We start from the raw sequence: 20666 nt of genomic DNA on the forward strand, positions 1-20666 counted from the left end.
ACCCAGAACACATACTAATTGGTATACATTAGTAGCTTAGTTGTTTTTAAGAGTTACAAACTATGAAAGTAAGTAATAAAGACATTTTATTTTGTCATGAACAATCTCCTATAGCCAGACTAGTATATATATTTTTAATGTTTTTAGGCAGCAGATAATGGCAGCTTTAAACTCCCAGACTGCCGTGCAGTTCCAGCAGTATGCAGCCCAACAGTATCCAGGGAACTACGAACAGCAGCAAATTCTCATCCGCCAGTTGCAGGAGCAACACTATCAGCAGTATATGCAGCAGTTGTATCAAGTCCAACTTGCACAGCAACAGGTATGATAGACAACCCTAGACTTCAGCCTTAGAGAGAGTTTTTAGTTTCACTGGAACCCAAGTTCTTTTTTAACAGTCGCAGATGAATTTTGCATTAGTTAGCCTCTAAGGTATAAAGTAACTTTTGGGTGATCTTTTAGGCAGACTTGAGAATTGCACAGGCAATTGTGAGAGAAAATATGTGTTTTCAAAGCAACTGATGATGCTATATTGTTATAAGGATATTTGGGAGTTGTATGGGTTGAGTGTCTTTACTCTGAGTCTGGCATAGACCCTAATGGTGGTTCTGGAACATGAGGACCTGAGTAAGTAGCCTTAGTTCAGAGATGTCCTTCAGGCAGTGCACTGTCAGGCTCAGACAGCCTCCAGTGGGAGGACTCCCCTGCCCTAAGACCATGGAATGGTTCTGCAGAGCTAGCTTGGGTCCATTTGACTTTGTGTTAGGCACCATAGTTAGGCAGTGCTCATGACAGCACATTACTATTCCTCCTCCAACTACCTGCCCCCAAACATTTTGCTTCCACCTAGGAGAGGTTGCTTTAGGTGAAGGAACATGGGACTGGGAGTCTGATAACATTTGAATTCTCTTCGGGCTTTGACGTTACCTTGTTTGATCTCAGACAAGTTATGACTGCTCTGATTGTTCTGCACTTTCTTTCAGTCCGTGACAATAGGATATAAAATCAAAGCACCTGTCCTGTTAACCTCACAGGACTATCAGAGGAGTCAAATGAGAAGAGTTACCCTGTGAACCATTTTTGTACTTGTGGAAGACAATTTTACATTCATTTTTTACATCTTGTGCAGGCATAAAATACCTCCTTAGACTTAACCTAGCTTAGTTTAACTTACTTAATTTTCACTTACAAAGCAGTTACCACCTGTCAGAAAATCTGAGGGAAGAAAAGTGTTACATTATAGTTGCTCAACATTTCTTTTTTTTTTTTTTTTTTTTTGAGACGGAGTCTCGCTCTGTCGCCCAGGCTGGAGTGCAGTGGCCGGATCTCAGCTCACTGCAAGCTCCGCATCCCGGGTTTACGCCATTCTCCTGCCTCAGCCTCCCGAGTAGCTGGGACTACAGGCGCCCACCACCTTGCCCGGCTAGTTTTTTTGTATTTTTTAGTAGAGACGGGGTTTCACCGTATTAGCCAGGATAGTCTCGATCTCCTGACCTTGTGATCTGCCCGTCTCGGCCTCCCAAAGTGCTGGGATTACAGGCTTGAGCCACCGTGCCCGGCCGCTCAGCATTTCTTATTGCATGAAGTAATCTTTATCGTTTTTGCCAGACTCTTTAAATTCCTTGAAAATGTGTATTCTTACCTAAACAGCGTTTTCTCCTGAGTCTTTAGCATCAGAAGTTAAAAAGCACTGCAGGTTTTTTGTAATCCTGAAGAGGAGGAAAAGATGCCAAACCAGAGTTTATTCAAGATAATAAATGGTATTTTTGAGAGATTTATTCTCTCTCCTCTGAAGCCTGTTTCTACTTTAGTTTCACTTTTCCTCCTGCTTTGATAGGCAGTGAGATCATTTTTAATAGCACATACACTTTGCTCTGTCCTGTTTATAGGTTGCTATCACTTAATGAGAAGAAAGTCAAGTAGGACAAAACCACAAATCTTTGAAATGAAACTAGAAAGCCATAATAGAGGCTGGACATAGTGGCTCATGCCTTTAATCCCAGCACTTGGGGAGGCCAAGGCCAAAATGGTTGCTTGAGACCGGGAGTTTCAGACCAGCCTGGGCAACATTGGGAGACCCCATCTCCTAAAAAAAGAAAAAAAAATCAGCTAGGCATGGCGGTGCATGCCTCTAGTCCCAGTTACTTGGGTGACTGAGGCGGGAGGATCACTTGAGCTCAGGAGTTTGAGGCTGTAGTGAACTGTGATGGCACCACTACATTCCAGCCTGGGTGACAAAGCGAGACCCTGTCTTGAAAACAAAAAAAAAAAGCCATAGGCCAGGTGTGGTAGCTCACGCCTGTAATCCCAGCCCTTTGGGAGGCTGAAGTGGGTGGATCACTTGAGGTTGGGAGTTCGAGACCAGCCTGACCAATATGGAGAAACCCCGTCTCTATTAAAAATACAAAATTAGCCGGGCATGGTGGTATATGTCTGTAATCCCACCTACTCGGGAGGCTGAGGCAGGAGAATCACTTGAACCTAGGAGGCAGAGGTTTCAGTGAGCCAAGATTGTACCATTGCACTCCAGCCTGGGCAACAAGAGTGAGACTCCATCTCAAAAAAAAAAAAAAGCCATTATTTGAGATTAGAGTGATCAAACTCAGTTTATCAAATTGATTGGTTGCTTCTGAGAAGAGAAAAGGAAAGGGACTGGGGAAGGAACAAAGGGAACTTTACTCCTATAAAATACTAATTTTTATATAAATAGCAAAATGAATACATTTGTTAATTTTGGGGTGTTGATACATTTGTGGGTGTTTGTTACATTGCTTTTATACCTTTCTGTGCTTTTTTAAACTTCCTAAAAACAGGAAAGAGTATGTAAATATATCAGTACAATCTATTACATGTAGTACAATAGACTCATGGTCAGGGGATCCCAGAGAAAATTGTTTTTCTGCTAGAGCCTTTCAAGAAAGGATTAGTGGAGATGAGGGACCATTTGAGCTGGGCCTATTGATCATCAAAAATGCTCTTTTGCTTTCCTGTCATGCAGTGAATGCTCTGAGTGTGCTGACTTGTTTTGATTTTAGGTACTTTTTCTGGAAGGCCAGTATCCCCTCTAGAATACTGATGTGGAAATTACTGAAAATCCAGACCTTGGAAGAAGATATCTTAAAATCTTAAGTGTGTTATTAACCTATATTAAAAGCAAAGAGAGGCATTGCTTTTCATTTAAGTAATTGACTTGTAAATGATACATTCAATGAAATGTGTTTAGAGATGTGCCAAAATTTATCATTATCCCTACCCCATGGGATCATAAAGACTTTTTCCGTGTGTGTGTGTGTGTGTGTGTGTGTGTGTGTGTGTGTATTTTTTTTCCTGCAGTGAACATATGCTTACTTGCTTGCTTGTGACAGTGTTTTAGTTTAAAACATTGCTTACATGCCCAAATGCTCATCAACAGTAGAATGGATAGATTGTATCTTTTCATGATGGAATAACTTAATAGTAATGCAAACAACGAAATACAATTACTTGTGACCCTATAGATGTAGCTTATAAAAGTAATGTTGAGTGAAGCCAGACATAAAAAAGAACGTATACTATACAACCCATTTCTATAAAGTTTTAAAATAGGCAAAGCAAATCTATAGTGTTATAAGTCAGAATAGTTGTTACCCTTCAGGGCAGGTGCCCAGAAAGGGGTACCAGGGAATATTCTGGATGCAGATACTGTCTTGATCTGAGTATTAGTTACATGGATGTGTTTGATTTATGAAAATTGATCAAGCTGTGTAATTTATCATTTGTACACTTTTCTACATGTATGTTGTAATTCAATTTCTAGTTCCCCACCAAAATTACCTGAGTAATACTAAGGTATTTGAAGTAGTATCTGTCCATATTGATTTAGAAGAGGAATGTCCCAAAATAGTCCTTTGGATTTAAGATGTTTTTACTGCCATTTTGACTCAGAGGACATTTTGATTTTGTATTTATGAATACACGTTTCAATCATAACTATGTAAACAGTGACAGATTTTCATTGAGAAAATATTTTTACCTCAAATTGCATCCTGTAAGCCTGTGTTTAATTCTTAGGTCAGCATTTCATAACACGATCAACACGATTAACAATTTTCAGTTTCATTGTGATCATAATTTTTCCCTCAAGTTTTAATTTATTGATTTTTTGGGGTCAATTATGTTAGAATAGTTGTCCATATTTGATTTTTTTTATCACTTTGGGGGCCCATACCAGATTTTACTAATTATAGCTTCTGCCTTTGTGAATTTTCTTCTGTGACTATTTCTACCAAGTTTAATTTTTCTTTTTTTTTTTTTGAGACGGAGTCTCGCTCTGTCACCCAGGCTGGAGTGCAGTGGCCGGATCTCAGCTCACTGCAAGCTCCGCCTCCCGGGTTCACGCCATTCTCCTGCCTCAGCCTCCCGAGTAGCTGGGACTACAGGCGCCTGCCACCTCGCCTGGCTAAGTTTTTGTATTTTTAGTAGAGACGGGGTTTCACTGTGTTAGCCAGGATGGTCTTGATCTCCTGACCTCGTGATCTGCCCGTCTCGGCCTCCCAAAGTGCTGGGATTACAGGCTTGAGCCACCGCGCCCGGCCAGTTTAATTTTTCTAATTTAAATTTTGTGTAAAGTTTATCAAGATTTTTTTCTTCCATCAATTTTAAGAGCATGAGTTACTGTGTTCAGTTTTTGCGTTTAATAGTTTTATTTTGGGTTATTTCTTTCTTTCTTTCTTTCTTTTTTTTTTTTTTTGGAGACGGAGTTTCGCTCTTGTTGCCCAGATTGGAATGTAATGGCACAGTCTCAGCTCACTGCAACCTCCGCCTCCCCGGTTCAAGCGATTCTCCTGCCTCAGCCTCCCAAGTAGCTGGGCTTAGAGGCATGCACCGCCATGCCCAGCTAATTTTGTATTTTTAGTAGAGACAGGGTTTCACCATGTTGGTCAGGCTGGTCTTGAGCTCCTGACCTCAAGTGATCCACCCACCTGGGCCTCCTAAAGTGCTGGGATTATAGTTGTGAGCCACTTCGAATGGCCTTACTTACTTCAATTTTTCCTGGTTAGTTTTTATAGTGATTCTCAGATCACAGAAATTTGAGCCTTAGTTTTAGGTTTTTGTCCACATTAATTATTTATTATTTATTTTTTATTATTTTTAGCTGTCAGTTTGATATTGTACTACTAATATTCATTATAGACAGGATAAAAACTGATAAAAAATTGTTAATAATTTCTTGAGCATAGCACTTTGGTAGGGCAAAAGCATGGTATCAGATGTACTCCAGGGCAGGTGTCCTATTTGCTAGCCTTCCTGGTCAGTGTGTCTTCACTTTCTCTTGATTTGTAGGCAGCATTACAGAAACAACAGGAAGTAGTAGTGGCTGGGTCTTCCTTGCCTACATCATCAAAAGTAAATGCAACTGTACCAAGTGATGTGATGTCAGTTAATGGACAGGCCAAAACACACGCTGACAGCTCCGAAAAAGAACTGGAACCAGAAGCTGCAGAAGAAGCCCTGGAGAATGGACCAAAAGGTAGGTTTTGCATATGTGTTCGTCCGGATGTCATAATTCCAAATCTGTGAAAGGCAAAAATCAAGAAGTCAGGTTATAATTAGCTTTTGAGAACAATTACATCTTTGTGAGAGTTGAACTTTTTTTTTACTCTTTTTAGTCTGAATCTGATGCTCAGGTGACTCATAGACCAGTGTAGAAGAGCAAATCAGATGTCTTTGGACACTTTTTTTTTTTTTTTTTTTGAGACAGAGTCTTGCTCTGCCGCCCAGGCTGGAGTGCAGTGGCGTGATCTTGGCTCACTGCAAGCTGCGCCTCCCGGGTTCACGCCATTCTCCTGCCTCAGCCTCCCGAGTAGCTGGGACTACAGGCGCCCGCCACCTTGCCAGGCTAGTTTTTTTGTATTTTTTAGTAGAGACGGGGTTTCACCGTGTCAGCCAGGATGGTCTCGATCTCCTGACCTCGTGATCCGCCCGTCTCGGCCTCCCAAAGTGCTGGGATTACAGGCTTGAGCCACCGCGCCCGGCCAGTCTTTGGACACTTTTAAGACAAAAGTTATGTTTTGTCTTATTTAATATATATATATAAATTATCTATTGCTGCATAACAAATTACAGGCTGGGCGCAGTGATTCATACCTGTAATCCCAGCACTCTGGGAGGCTGAGGCGGGAAGATACTTGAGCCCAAGAGTTTGAGGCTGCAGTCAAGTATGATTGCACCTGCCTGGGTGACAAAGCAAGACTCTCAAAAAAAAACAAAAACAAATTACACCTAAATTTAGTAGCTTGAAATAACAATAAACATTTATTCCTTTCTTGCACAGCTTCAGTGGGTCAGGATTTCAGGAGCAGTTTAGCTGGATGGCTCTGACTTAGGCTCCCTCATGAGATTGCAGTCAAGGTGTTGGTGCCGAGACTAGAAGATCTGCTTCCAAAATGGTTCCCTCACATGACTGGCTTTTGGCCAGAAGCTCAGTTACTGGCCCCATGAAGCCTCTCCATAGGGCTTCTTGAGGGTCCTCAAAACAGTTACTGGCTTCCGCTAGAGCACATGATCTAAAAGAGAATAGGGCAGAAGTGGCAGTGTCTTTTATGCCTTGACTTTGGAACTTCCCACCATCATCTGTTGGTCACACATACCAATCCTAATATATTGTGGGTGGTGACCTCACAAGTGCATGAAGACCCAGAGGCGAGGATCCCTGGGGACCATCTTGGAGGCTGGCTACCATATAAATATATATATTTTTGAGACTAACTTATGTTGCCTAGAAAATAACTGCATTTTCAAAGCTCTACTAACTTTCCATGGGCAGCTCATTTGTTCATTCAGCAATTAGTTGAAGGTTTCCTGAGTGCTAGGAGTACAGTGGTGAGGCAAAATAACACACAGAGAATGTAGATTGTCGCTGTGTTAAGTACGGTGATGGAGAGAGAGGTACATTATCTTTGAGAGAATGTAAAACAGGAAAGTGTGACCTAGTCAGAGAGGCCACCAGAGGCTTCCCAGAGGAAGGGACATTGACCTAAGATATCTGAAGCAAGAAGAATTAACTAAGTAAGGAGGAAGAGGAGAGCATTTCAGTGACAGTGGTTACGGATGGTGGTATGGTTCATAAGAAATTTGGTTTCAGAGATCTTCTTGTCTGTTTAGAACAAGTAATAATTGCTTCAGAAAAGGCTTTGAAATCCCTTGGTTTACTGCCCCCCTGCCTTTTTTTTCTTATCAAGGGATTATACTAGCATTTTCAAATGAGAGAAAATATTTCAAAAGCTCTGTGACTAACTTTGAAAAACTTACTGCATAGTCAAGTGCATATAGATACTGCTCAGTAACAAGACTTCACCCCTTTTTCTCAATCCCTAGTGGTTCTAATCCTGTCTGAGTTTTTGTTTCTTTGAGCTCCTTTAGAATAGCCCCTAGAACTTTGGGATAGTTGGAGGTGAAGAATTTTTCAGCAGACAGGCTGAAGTCAAAGTCCAGCTTTCTTTGTTCACATCTACAAGAGTAATTTATTCCTAAAGCCAGAATCTCTCTTCCTTGCTAAGAATATTTCCCTCACTCCAGCTGGGGCCTTCCCAGGGTCATTCTTGAATCCCCATAGAGGGAGTGTTGAAAAAAATTCGTTTCTACGACTGTGGGCTGCTATTGTTACTTGAAGAAGTGTGATGACCTCTGAGTGCCTGCAACATTGTTAAACATAGTAATCTGGAGAGACTCCCATAGGGAGGCTTTTTTATTCCTCCTCCTTGATCTAAGTTAGACCATATTGTACTTGGTGCCTGAGTACAACTGATCAGGTAGTCCTATGAAAATGTGGCTACCTGCAGGGTGAAGGCTCTTTTTCTTTAGCGTTTTAATTCCTGTTGCCTTTAGAATCTCTTCCAGTAATAGCAGCTCCATCCATGTGGACACGACCTCAGATCAAAGACTTCAAAGAGAAGATTCAGCAGGATGCAGATTCCGTGATTACGGTGGGCCGAGGAGAAGTGGTCACTGTTCGAGTACCCACCCATGAAGAAGGATCATATCTCTTTTGGGAATTTGCTACAGACAATTATGACATTGGGTTTGGGGTGTATTTTGAATGGACAGACTCTCCAAACACTGCTGTCAGCGTGCATGTCAGTGAGTCCAGCGATGACGACGAGGAGGAAGAAGGTAGAACCTTGGTCCATATTCAGTAGCTGCTGGGTTGTATGTTGGCAGAAATGGTACATGGTTCAGGTGTCACCCAGCCTTATGCTTCCTGATTAACACTTCATGGTTAGGGAACACTTTCTTCATTAGTGGGACCTTGGGCTGAAAAGGTTGTGAGGCCAGGCTCCTGTAGGGGATTGAGGCCTGAACCTGAATTTTTCAGAATGCCAGAATCTATTTGGCAATTTGCTATTTTACTCCTTTCTGAATACTATTTTACTTCTAACCTTGTGTGTTGAAAAACCAAATATGCAAGATCACTTTTTAAAAATTTAAAAAAATTTTTCTTTTTTTTTGAGACGGAGTCTCACTCTTGTCGCCCATGCTGGAGTGCGGTGGCGTGATCTCTGCTCACTGCAATCTCTGCCTCTTAGGTTCAAGCGATTCTCCTGCCTCAGCCTCCTGAGTAGCTGAGATTACAGGCACACACCACTATGCCTGGCTAATTTTTTGTATTTTTAGTAGAGACGAGGTTTCACCGTGTTGGTCAGGCTGGTCTCGAACTCCTGACTTTGTGCTCCACCCACCTTGGCCTCCCAAAGTTCTGGGATTACAGGCATGAGCCACCACGCCTGGCCCACTTTGAAAAATTTTCAAGGAGCAAGTAAGAATTCCTGTCAACCCTGGCATTTACTTAAATGTATATCGTTGATATTAGCTTTTAAGGTCATTATTCTAAGATTTTTTATGTAAATACAGAAACTCACCAGAACATTCCACTTAAAAAAAAATTTCAATTATTTTTCCATTTGAAAATCCCTATTTTGCTAGAGTGGAATTTTTTACTTCCTCTGAAAATAGAAGTAATAAGTAGATAATAAGTTTCTGTCTAATAAGTAGACAGAAACATATACAGCAGGTGTGCTATAACATTTCTTGAAATTAAGTTTAATATTCAATTTAACAGTTAATATTTAATTTAATGCTAATCAAAAGATAATCCAAATATAATTCTGTACCATTACCTACATGAACCATCAGAGTATCCCAGAAGTTTCAGTACATCTTGCAGATTGACTTATTGTCTGAGTAAGTAGACAAAATTGGGTGTTTTAGAGGACAGTCTAAAGGACAATCTAAAATATCTTGGTCTAAGAAATAGGTTTTTGAGAAGATGTATTTTTGTTACCCAGGGAAAGTTAGAATGTAGGGTTTGTTTATGTACACTTAATAAGCACTTATTTGTTGACTTGATTCAAAGTGATGTGGAATGTGTGCTCTGTGAGAATGGAAAAGCACCACGTCTCAGTTCTTCCGGAATAACTGACCGTTTACAAGGTGGCTTGTAAATAGACTGCTTGTTCTTGAAGAGGGTTGGTATTGTTGCTTTACAGATTACAGTGGGATAAAGTTAAAAAGATATTGTTGGAAGTACATGGAATAAGCCTGAAAGTTCTATCAACTTGTGAAATACAGAGTTGTCCAATCATGTTACCATACCATGCAACACCCTGGGGCCTCTGGGGCTATCTACAGAAACATACATAGCAGGTGTGCCATAACATTTCTTGAAATTAAGTTTAATATTCAGTTTAATAGTTAATATTTAATTTAATGCTAATCAAAAGATAATCCAAAGATAATTCTGTACCATTATCTACATGAATCATCAGAGTATCCCAGAAGTTTCAGTACATCTTGCAGATTGACTCTTACCCCAGAAGCAGATTTAAAATCCTTCATTATACCACAGGTCCAGATTCTAGCTGGTAAATATGGAAGCATGAGCTGCTTTGTCTTACATGGCATTTTGTTTTCATCAGTCTTTATTCCTGAGTACCACAAGCAAGGTAAAACATTGCCCATAAATAATACTGACTGAGACAGAAAGAAAAAATAAAAGATTGAAAAAGCCCGGGCCGGATGCAGTGGCTCATGCCTGTAATCCCAACACTTTGGGAGGCCAAGGTGGGCGGATCACAAGGTCAGGAGTTCAAGACCAGTCTGGCCAACATGGTGAAGCCCCGTCGCTACTAAAAATATAAAAATTAGCTGAACGTGGTGGCGGGTGCCTGTAATCCCAGCTACTTGGGAGGCTGAGGCAGGAAAATCACTTGAACCTGGGAGGTGGAGGTTGCAGTGAGCCGAAATCACACCACTGCACTCCAGCCTAGATGACAGAACGAGACTCCGTCTCAAAAAAAAAAAAAAAAGAAAAAGCCTGTCTGGGCATGGTGGTTCACAACTGTAATCTCAGCTTTTGGGGAGGCCCAGTAAGGAAGATCTCTTGAGGCCAGAAGTTTAAGACCAGCCTGGGCAAACCGTTTTGTAGAGTGACACCCCATCCGTCCAAAAAAAAATTTTTTTTTAGTTAGCTGGGTGTGATGGCATGTACCTGTAGTCCCAGGTACATGGGAGGCTGAGGCAAGAGGATTGCTTGAGCTCAGGAGTTCGAGGCTGTAGTGAGCTATATGATCACGCCACTGCATTCCAGCCCGAGCGATAGAGCTAGACCCTCCCTCTAAACAACAACAACAACAAAAAAAACAGAAGGAAAAAAACAAGAAGCGGTTAGAGAGCGGGACTGTAGCAGATTGGCCAGGGGCCACTACTGTTTTCTCATGTGACCTTCAACAATGGCAGAACCTGTTCTGTCCTTTCTGTTGCATCACAGGGACTCATTAAAGTCAGACTCTGCAGATGTCTGGGAAGGAAAGTTTTTGTATGTGTACAAATTACTGTACTTACAAAGAGCTGTGTGAGGCCAGGCACGGTGGCCCCTGCCTATAATCTCAGCACTTCGGGAGGCCAAAGCAGGTGGATTGCTTGAGCTCAGGAGTTTAAGACCAGCCTGGACAACATGGTGAAACCCTGTCTCTAGCAAAAATACAAAAAACTAGCTGGGCATGGTGGTGTGCACCTATAGTCCCAGCTACTTGGGTGGCTGAGGTGGGAGGATTGCTTGAGCCCAGGAGGTAGAGGTTGCAGTGAGCTGAGATTAAGTCAGTTCACTCCAGCCTGGGCCACAGAGCCTGACCCCATCTCAAAAAAAAAAAAAAAAGATGGCCGGGCGTGGTGGCTCACACCTGTAATCCCAGCACTTTGGGAGCCTGAGGCAGGTGGATCACCTGAGGTCAGGAGTTCAAGACCAGCCTAGCCAACATGGTGAAACCCCATCTCTACTAAAAGTACAAAAATTAGCTGGGCATGGTGACGTGCACCTGTAATCCCAGCTACTTGGGAGGCTGAGGCAGGAGAATCGCTTGAACTCGGGAGGTAGAGGTTGCAGTGAGCCGAGATCATGCCATTGCACTCCAGCCTGGGCAACAGAGCCAGACTGCATCTCAAAAAAAAAAACGAAAGAGCTTTGTGAATAAGAATTCTCTGTTCAGAAATTGGTTGAGGTAATGTGTTTCTCCTGACTTGCCTATGAACCCTCAGCTGTTGATAGTTTTGGGGTTATATTGGTGTTGGGAAGATCACTGGTGAAAATGGCAGGGGTTCATTTCTGGAAATGAGAACCTTGATATCCTTGATCTTAGCTCTAATGTGTCCCTCAAATGAAAGATGGCATTACCTGTACTTGTGCCATTCCTAATCATAAAATGATTTGCACTAAAACATTTTAGCCTCACAGCAGTGAAGCTTTATCACTCCTAAGAATTGTTCATTAAGTGAGTGTAACTTTATCCCATTTAAAGATTAGCTCACAAACTGTATTTGTCCATATGCCTTAGAAACTACTGTCCTACCGTATCTTGTATTTCTTATGGTAGAAGAGTCTGGGTTTTTTGTTTTTTGGTTTGGTTTTTCTCCCTTAGGTCTTGAAAGGTAGACAGAGGAGTTTGCTTTCTTTGAAGAAGCACGGATGGTAACACATCCTCCTGTTTTAATTCTCCACTTTATTGTTTACAGGTCCTAAACCTTTGCTTAAACTCATAAAAGATGCCTTTTCATCTATCCCAGTAAGCTTTAGTTTTATAGATTTTGAACAAAATTTGAGTATTGAATCAATGGACCACTCTGTTTCTTGAATGTCAACAATAGTGTACATTTTGGATGGTTCTGTATTTCTCATTTGCATGTGAAGCATGCTTAGTTATAGGTATTTCTGTGGTACAGTAAATCCGATTTTGACCTACATTTATTAGAGTGCCATCTGCTTTTTTAAAATAAACATTCAATTTTAGAATAGTTTTAGATTTACAGAAAAGTTGCAAAGATAGTTCAAAGAGTACCCATATACCCTGTACCAAGTTCCCTCTGTTGTTAGCATCTTACATTGTACTGGGATGCACTCATCACAGCTAATGAAACAGTATTGATACATTGATTCATTAATTAACTAGAGTCCATATTTATTCAGATGTTTTTAGTTTTTACCTAATGTTCCCGGATCATTCCAGGATGCCACATTATAGTGAGTCATCATATCTCCTTAATCTGCTCTAGACGGTGAGAATTTCTCAGACTTACCTTGTTTTAATTTCCTGATAGGGGCCATTGACAAGCATCACTCAGTTAATTTGTGTTGCCAGAATTCACTCTGCCATGTTATAAACCTGAAAATCCATTCCTGTAGTCCCAGTCTCTTAAAAAAAAAAAAAAAAAAACTATAAACCTGAAAGTCTTGTCTTCTATAGTGATTACTCCCTTGACCTCTTTTCTTTGAGCCAGTTTGTATTAAATATGTTAAACTGAGACTTCAAAGCTGGTTCATAATTTTCTCATTCCTGTAGGTTTCTAGAGGTATTTTTTTTCCGAACCTCATAGCATTACAGTTCAGAAAACTGTTAACCGGGGGCAAACCTATAATCAGAGCTCGTTTTTTGCCACTTAGATCATCTCTGGGTTAAATTGGCCTAGTGAAAATAATTGAATTTTCAGAGTATCTCTGAATGCCTGTCTCTCTACTATGGTTTTTTCATTTTATTCCTTCTATTTAAGATATACAGAAAGCAATAGTCCTCACAAATCATCTTCCATCCTTCTAAAATGGGGAGGAATCATATTGTTCAGAAAGAGGATGATGAGAGCAACATTTTCTTGTTACTCAGATGAGTGAAAGTCCAGGGGGATGAATTAGGAATTGAATGGCTATGGAAAGGGGAAAATGGGACCTAGAAATAGGAATGGTAGTAAGCACAGAAAGAGAGAGGATGCTGACCACTGCTACCACTAGATACTCATCACTGGGCTCCCAGGGCTCAGAACAGGGTTTGGTATATAGCACATACTCAGGTATTTGAATGAGTGAGTGAATGAATGAATGAACTAATAAATGCTCCTATGCACATAACTTGTTCAATGGTTCAACAGAATTCCCAACAAGAGCAGTTTCTCAAAGAAAGGATAGGCTGGGCGTGGTGGCTCACACCTGCAATCCCAGCACTTTGGGAGGCCGAGGAGGCGGATCCACAGGGTCAGGAGGTCGAGACAATCCTGGCCAACATGATGAAACCCCATCTCTACTAAAAATACAAAAATGATCTGGGTGTGGTTGCGCACGCCTGTAATCCCAGCTACTTGGGAAGCTGAGGCAGGAGAATCGCTTGAACCCAGGAGGCAGAGGTTGCAGTGAGCTGAGATCACGGCCCCTGCGCTCCATGGTGGGTGACAGAGTGAGACTCTGTCTCCAAAAAAAAAGAAAGGATAGATTTTAATTGCTTGATGCAAGTGTGGTTTTCCTGAATCTGTTCATTGACTTGTCTCTGTTCTTACAGAAAACATCAGTAGTGAAGAGAAAGCCAAAAAGAATGCCAACAAGCCTCTGCTGGATGAGATTGTGCCTGTGTACCGACGGGACTGTCATGAGGAGGTGTATGCTGGCAGCCACCAATATCCAGGGAGAGGAGTCTATCTCCTCAAGTTTGACAACTCCTACTCTTTGTGGAGGTCAAAATCAGTCTACTACAGAGTCTATTATACTAGATAAAAATGTTGTTACAAAGTCTGGAGTCTAGGGTTGGGCAGAAGATGGCATTTAATTTGGAAATTTCTTTTTACTTTTGTGGAGCATTAGAGTCAGGGTTTACCTTATTGATATTGGTCTGATGGTTTGTGAACTCTTGCTGAGAATCAAAATTTCCTTGAAACTCTTTAGCATTCATACTTTGGGGTTAAAGGAGATTCCTCAGACTCATCCAGCCCTTGGGTGCTGACCATCAGAGTCACTAGTGGATGCTGAAGTTACATGAGCTACCTGTTAAATATTTAAAGTCTCCAAAATAAAACACCCCAACGCTGACCTTCCCCAGCTGATGGTTAGCCCCTTGCTGCCTGCTCCATGTGTCTTATGAGAGCCCATAGTTACAGTGACCTCTAATTTGAAATCCTTAAGTTAATAAGTCTATATCAGGTGCAGCTGGCTTTGATTAAAGGTCATTTTTAAAACTTAAAAACTCAAGACCTCACAGATTATAATAGAAAAAGAAATGGCCTCAGTTTGATCTTGTTTGGAATGACCCAGATTGTTTCTGCTTTAGGTGCAGCTGTTTAGTTCAGAGTTATATTACAGAGAATTATTTTCTGAGATAATCTTAAACTAGAATGTTCAAAACTAATTGATAATTGAAGTATCAAGATACATAGAACACCTCAGAGATTTTTCTTCAGGAACTTCCACAAACTTTGAATCTTTGTATCTTTATTTGGTATTCATACTACTAGTAGCAAAATACAAGTTTTTTGTTTTGTTTTGATTTGGCTTCATAGAGTATCTCAAATTGAAAGAAACTTTTCTGCACAAAGAATACAATTAGGGATTTTGTAAACTCAAATTGGCACCTACTGAATTAAAATACATAAAATCATTTAAATATAATTCAGCATATGGGAGGTAACATTGCACTAATATGGAAATCACTGCCAGAGACAGTCTATTTTCTTTTAATTTGTTACTACTTAGTCACAAATCCTATGTTATTCCAGTTTGGAATTACTTATTAAGGAGAATTAGAAATACATATGCCCATGCTTAAATTTTATAGCTTTAATTTGTATTATTTCTTTATTGGCGGGAAGAGGTACATCTTTGTTTTCCTTACTGAAAACAAATATGGATTAATTGCCTCAAATTTGTATAAGTGATTGGCTAGTGATTCTTGTTTTCAGAAGGGAGAGTGGTGTAGATAGAAAATGACAAAGATGGCAATATACACTTAATGTTGTTACATGTTGTTACTGAAATACTTAGATTTTTAAAATTTCAAATCCTAAATCACTTCTTGTAGGAGGGTTTTCATTAACTAGCTGCAATATATACAGTTCACTACATATGGGTTGTTTGAGTTTTTTGTGTGCTGTATTTCTATTCTGTTTTTTAATACCTGGTTTTGTACATATCTAACTCTGTTTTCTTTTGGTTGTTCAGAAACTGGATTATTTTTTTCTTAGGCAGTGCTTAATTTGTGTTTTTTAATTTTGATTCAGAAGTAGTCCCAGCTCATAGGTGTTCATACTGTTACATCCAGAACATTTGTCAGGCTGTCAGCTCTCATGTACATATGGTATAGAAACCATGGAGTTAGGCACTTCCTGGATTTTTTTTTATGAGAAAATACTGTATTTAAAATGTAAAATAAACTTTTAAAAAGCAGGCACTAATATATATTTCTTCCAGCCTTTGATTACAAATTTGTCCTTGCACATGTTAAGATGAACTATCTCCTAAAAATATGATTGTTCTTGGGAGCAGTGTATGTTACTTTACATAGCAGCGGTTCCTGTCATGTGTTCATGTCAGAATATTTTTGGTTTTAAACTTTTTTATTGCCTTTGGCTGTTGATTAGTACAGTACAAGTGCGATTTCAGAAAGATCTTGAAAGTAATATATTTAATCAATTAAAATGTTTATCTGTAACTTGTTGATGTTTCATTAATATAGTTACTCTCTGAAGCATTAGTTCAGTATTTCAGCATTCGGGTAGGAGAAAAAGAAATGTTTCAAATATCTTTTTTTTAAAGGCTGTGGTTGAAAAACAACTCTTTCTGGCCCATTATTTAGTTTTACTATTAATTACCTTACTGAGTTAAAATAGATTTAAATTTTTCTACACTTTCAAATGCAAAGGCTAGCACTGATTTTTCTTCTTGAAAATGACTAGGTTATAAAGCTGTTTCTCTACACTACCATGTACGTAGTGTGTTCCATGAAATACATGGACCCAGCACACTTTAATGGATCTCCAGAGGCAGAGCCCTCACTCACTCGGGGTGGATGATTGCAGAGCAGTTGTGGGGAAGTGCCCAGTCAGTATGATGTGGAGTCCCAGAATGAGGTTGCTACATCCAGATGACCCCACTGATAGGCAGGGTGACCGGCGTCATTTTTTTCTTTTGAAATCTGGGGAGACAGATGAGGTGACCCATCTTGATCTTTTTGCTGTGTGGGACACCATAAAGCCAGACTGAAGACGCATTAAGGAGAGCAGCTGAGATAAGCACACCTTGGAAACCATGCTACTGAGTCTTGACCATCTGTCTTTTGGAGCAGGAGAAGCAACCAGTTCAGAATAATAAATAATTGCTAATAATTCATTAGGGCTTAAAGTTCAACCATGAGGGACTGGGTGCGGTGGCTCACACCTGTAATCCCAGTACTTTGGGAGGCCAAGGTGGGTGGATCAAGAGATCGAGACCATCCTGGCTAACACAGTGAAACCCAGTCTCTACTAAAAATACAAAAAATTAGCCGAGTGTGGTGGCAGGCACCTGTAGTCCCAGCTACTCAGGAGGCTGAGGCAGGAGAATGGCATGAACCTGGAAGGTGGTAGAACTTGTAGTGAGCCGAGATGGCGCCACTACATTCCAGCCTGGGTGACAGAGCGAGACTGTCTCAAATAAATAAAAATAGAAGTTCAACAGTCAGTAACCGGGCATGGGGGCACACACCTGTATAGTCCCAGCTACTCGGGAGGCTGAGGCATGAAAATTGCTTGAACCTGGAAGGCAAAGGTTGCAGTGAGCCTAGATCGCACCACTACACTTCAGCCTGGGTGACAGAGCAAGACTCTGTCTTGGGGAAGAAAGAAAAGTTCAACAATCTACAACGAAAACCATCTTTGCTTCTCTCCCTGGCTTTTTCTCAGTTCAACACTTCAGTCTGCAACCTAAAAACGTGTGCCTGTGTATCTACTTGGGGTAGAGCAGATGTTCATTTCCATTCATTAGTTTTTCAAAATATGTGTGCATCAGTATTGGACTTTTGTCTCACATATATCTCAGTACTTCAATTTTCTTAAAATGTTTTTTCTTTTCCTTTTTTTTTTTTTTTTTTTTTTTTTTTGAGACAGGGTCTCACTCTGTCACTTGGACTGAAGTGCAGTGGTACAATCACAGATCACTGCAGCCTCAACCTCCTGGGCTCAAGCGATCCTCCCACCTCAGCCTCCCCAGTGGCTGGGATTATAGGTGCATGCACTACCATGCCTGGCTAATTTTTGTATTTTTGGTAGAAATGGGGTTTTACCATGTTGTCCAGGCTGGTCTCAAACTCCTGGACTCAAGTGATCCACCCACTTCAGCCTCCCAAAGTGCTGGTATTACAGGCATAAGCCACCGCACCCCGCCCTAATTTTTATATTCTTAGTAGAGATGGGGGTTCACCATGTTGGCCAGGCAGGTCTCAAACTCCAGACCTCAGGTGATCTGCCTGCATCGGCCTCCCAAAGTGCTGGGATTATAGGTGTGAGCCACAGTGCCAGGCCAATAAAAACAATTTTTATCTTTGTCCAAGGTCATTAACTTACATGTCTCCAGTGAAAGGTAGCACCCCTTTTTTGGGCATGGCAAAGTGTGGAAATGTGAACATGTTTTCTATAAGATCTACATTTTGCAACTTTTAAAATTCCAGGTTGTGTTTTGGATAACTTTTAAGTATTATGTCGTGTTCTTTTAATAACTGTGTGTTCTTCCATAGAATGTCTTTTTAGCTATTTTTCTGTTGTTGAACATTTAGGTTACTTTTGATTTTTTTGTTTTGTTTTGTTATCATTGTTATTAGAAGTGATGTTCCAGTTATTTGTCTCTCTGCAAATCTGCATGAGGTTTTCAAAAGTATATACCAAGAAGTGGATACTGGGCCAGGCGTGGTGGCTCACACCTGTAATCCCAGCACTTTGGGAGGCTGAGGTGGGCAGATCACTTGAGGCCAGGAGTTCAAGACCAGCCTAGCCAACATGGCAAAACCCTATCTCTACTAAAAATACAAAAAATTAGCCGGGCCTGGTGGCAGGCACTTGTAATCTCAGCTACTTGGGAGGCTGAGGCACAAGAATCACTTGAACCCAGGAGGCGGAGGTTGCAGTGAGACGAGATCGTGCCACTGCACTCCAGCATGGGTGACAGAGTGAGACTCTGCCTCAAAAAAAAGAAAAAAAGTGGATACTGGATCATAAATTCTTGGCATTTATATTTATTTTATAAATAAATAAATTTATTCCTTCCTGAACTACTAGGGAGGCAGAGGCCAGAGGATCACTTGAGCACAGGAGTTGAATGCTGCAGTGAGCTGATGGCACCACTGCACTCCAGCCTGGGTGATAGAGCAAGACTCTGTCTCATAAACAAAATTCTGAAAAAAAAAATTCTTATGCTCATGTGCAAGTTTCTCCAGTGTATATACCAAGAAGCAGAATTGTTAAGCCATAACAATGGCTTATGGTCTAAAATAACAAGGTCTATTTTAGACAATACAAAACTGCTCTTCAAAGGTGGTGCCAATTTAAACTGCCAATAGTAAAAGAGTTCCTGTGTTCCATACCTTTGCTGAATTGTCAGATTTGTAATTGTACCAGTTTGAGGGGTGTAAAACAAAATCTCATCTGTGGTTTCAATTTATATTTTCTTAATAACCAGCAGAGCTGGGCGTGGTGGCTCACGCCTGTAATCCCAGCACTTTGGGAGGCCGAGGTGGGCGGATCACAAGGTCAGGAGTTCAAGACCAGCCTGACTAACATGGTGAAATCCTGTCTCTACCAAAAATACAAAAATTAGCCAGGCCTGGTGGTGCATGCCTGTAATCCCAGCTACTCGGGAGGCTGAGACAGGAGAATCGCTTGAACCCAGGAGGCGGAGGTTGCAGGAGCCAAGATCGTGCCATTGCACCCAGCCTGGGCAAGAGTGAGACTCCGTCTCAAAAAAAATAAAATAATAAAAAATAACCAGCGGGGATAACCATCGTTTCATATGTTACTGGCCTTCTGTGAGTTGCGTATTTATATCCTTTGTTCATTATTCTGTTGTAGGTGTACTTTAAATATTCTGGATACTAGTCTTTTTGGTCATGTACATCACAAATAATTGATGCCACACTGTGGGTTTTTGGTCTCAAACTCCTGACCTCAAGTGATCTGCCCGCTTCAGCCTCCCAAAGTGCTGGGATTACAGGTGTGAGCCACCACACCCGGCCTTTTTTTTTTTTTTTTTTTTTGGCAGAGTCTCACTCTGTTGCCCAGGCTGGAGTACAGTGGCACGATCTTGGCTCACTGCAACCTCCACCTCCCAGGTTCAAGCTGTTCTCCTGTCTCAGCCTCTCAAGTAGCTGGGATTACAGGCACCCACCACCACGTCGGGCTAATTTTTTGTATTTTTAGTCGAGACGGGATTTCACCATGTTGGCCAGGCTGGTCTTTTGATCTCAGGTGATCCGCCTGCCTCGGCCTCCCAAAGTGCTGTGATTACAGGCATGAGCCACCACACCCAGCCTTCATTTAGATTTTTGGTTTGAGCTTTCCGTCCGTATCTTTTGTTTGAGACATGGTCTCTCTGGAGTACACTGGTACAAGCCTTGAACTCTTGGGCTTAAATGACCCTCCCACCCTGGCCTCCCAAAGTACTGGGATTACAGGTGTGAGCCAGTGTGCTTGACTTCCCCTGCTCCTCAGATTCTTCAGGTAGAAACTTAGGTTATTGATTTGAGCCTCCCTTTTTTTTTTTTAATCCAAAGCGAAAAACTTTTGAGTGTTGCTTTTTTTACATCTCATAAATTTTGATATGTTGGGGTTTCGTTTGCATTTAGTTTAAAAATACCTTTTTTTGTTTGTTTTTTTTTTGAGACGGAGTCTCACTCTGTTGCTCAGGCTGGAGTGCAGTGGCGCAATCCTGACCCACTGCAACCTCCGCCTGCCGAGTTCAAGTGATTCTCCTACCTCAGCCTCCCAAGTAGCTGGGATTACAGACACATGCCACCATGCCCAGCTAATTTTGTGTTTTTAGTAGAGACAGGTTTTCACCGTGTTGGCCAGGCTGCTCTAACTCCTGACCTCAGGTGATCCACCCACCTAGACCTCCCAAGTTCCTCCTCCCAGGATTACAAGGGTGAGCCACCAAGCCCGGCCCAATTTAAAATATTTTTTAATTTCCTTTGTGATGTCTTCCTTGTTACATGGGTTATTTAGAAGTGTATTAGATTCCATATATTTGAGGATTTCCCAAGTGTTTTTCTGTTGTTGATTTCTAATTTAATTTCATTATTTCTTTTGTTTGTTTGTTTAATTTACCAAGGCTTGTTTTGTGTCCCAGAATGGTGTTTTAG

At 41.1% G+C, this 20666-nt stretch overlaps 1 protein-coding gene and 1 pseudogene across 2 annotated transcripts in view; both read left to right on the top strand.

The window, feature by feature from the left end:
• The window catches only part of ACBD3 (acyl-CoA binding domain containing 3), a 46894-nt gene extending 30902 nt beyond the window's left edge, over positions 1–15992 (top strand). The window contains exons 5-8 of the mRNA XM_003893034.4: positions 148–322; positions 5323–5509; positions 7867–8151; positions 13854–15992. Of these exons, the coding sequence (XP_003893083.1) occupies positions 148–322; positions 5323–5509; positions 7867–8151; positions 13854–14065 (859 nt within the window). The 3' untranslated portion in view covers positions 14066–15992. The remainder of the gene's footprint in view (positions 1–147; positions 323–5322; positions 5510–7866; positions 8152–13853) is intronic.
• LOC108581920 lies at positions 14107–15992 on the top strand (annotated as a pseudogene). The gene is made up of 2 exons (XR_001894823.2): positions 14107–14178; positions 14433–15992. The product of XR_001894823.2 is annotated as an uncharacterized LOC108581920 (transcript).
• Positions 15993–20666: the final 4674 nt, after the last annotated feature.

This window comes from Papio anubis, chromosome 1 (genome assembly GCF_008728515.1).
Source record: "Papio anubis isolate 15944 chromosome 1, Panubis1.0, whole genome shotgun sequence".
Classification (NCBI taxonomy): Eukaryota; Metazoa; Chordata; class Mammalia; order Primates; family Cercopithecidae; genus Papio; species Papio anubis.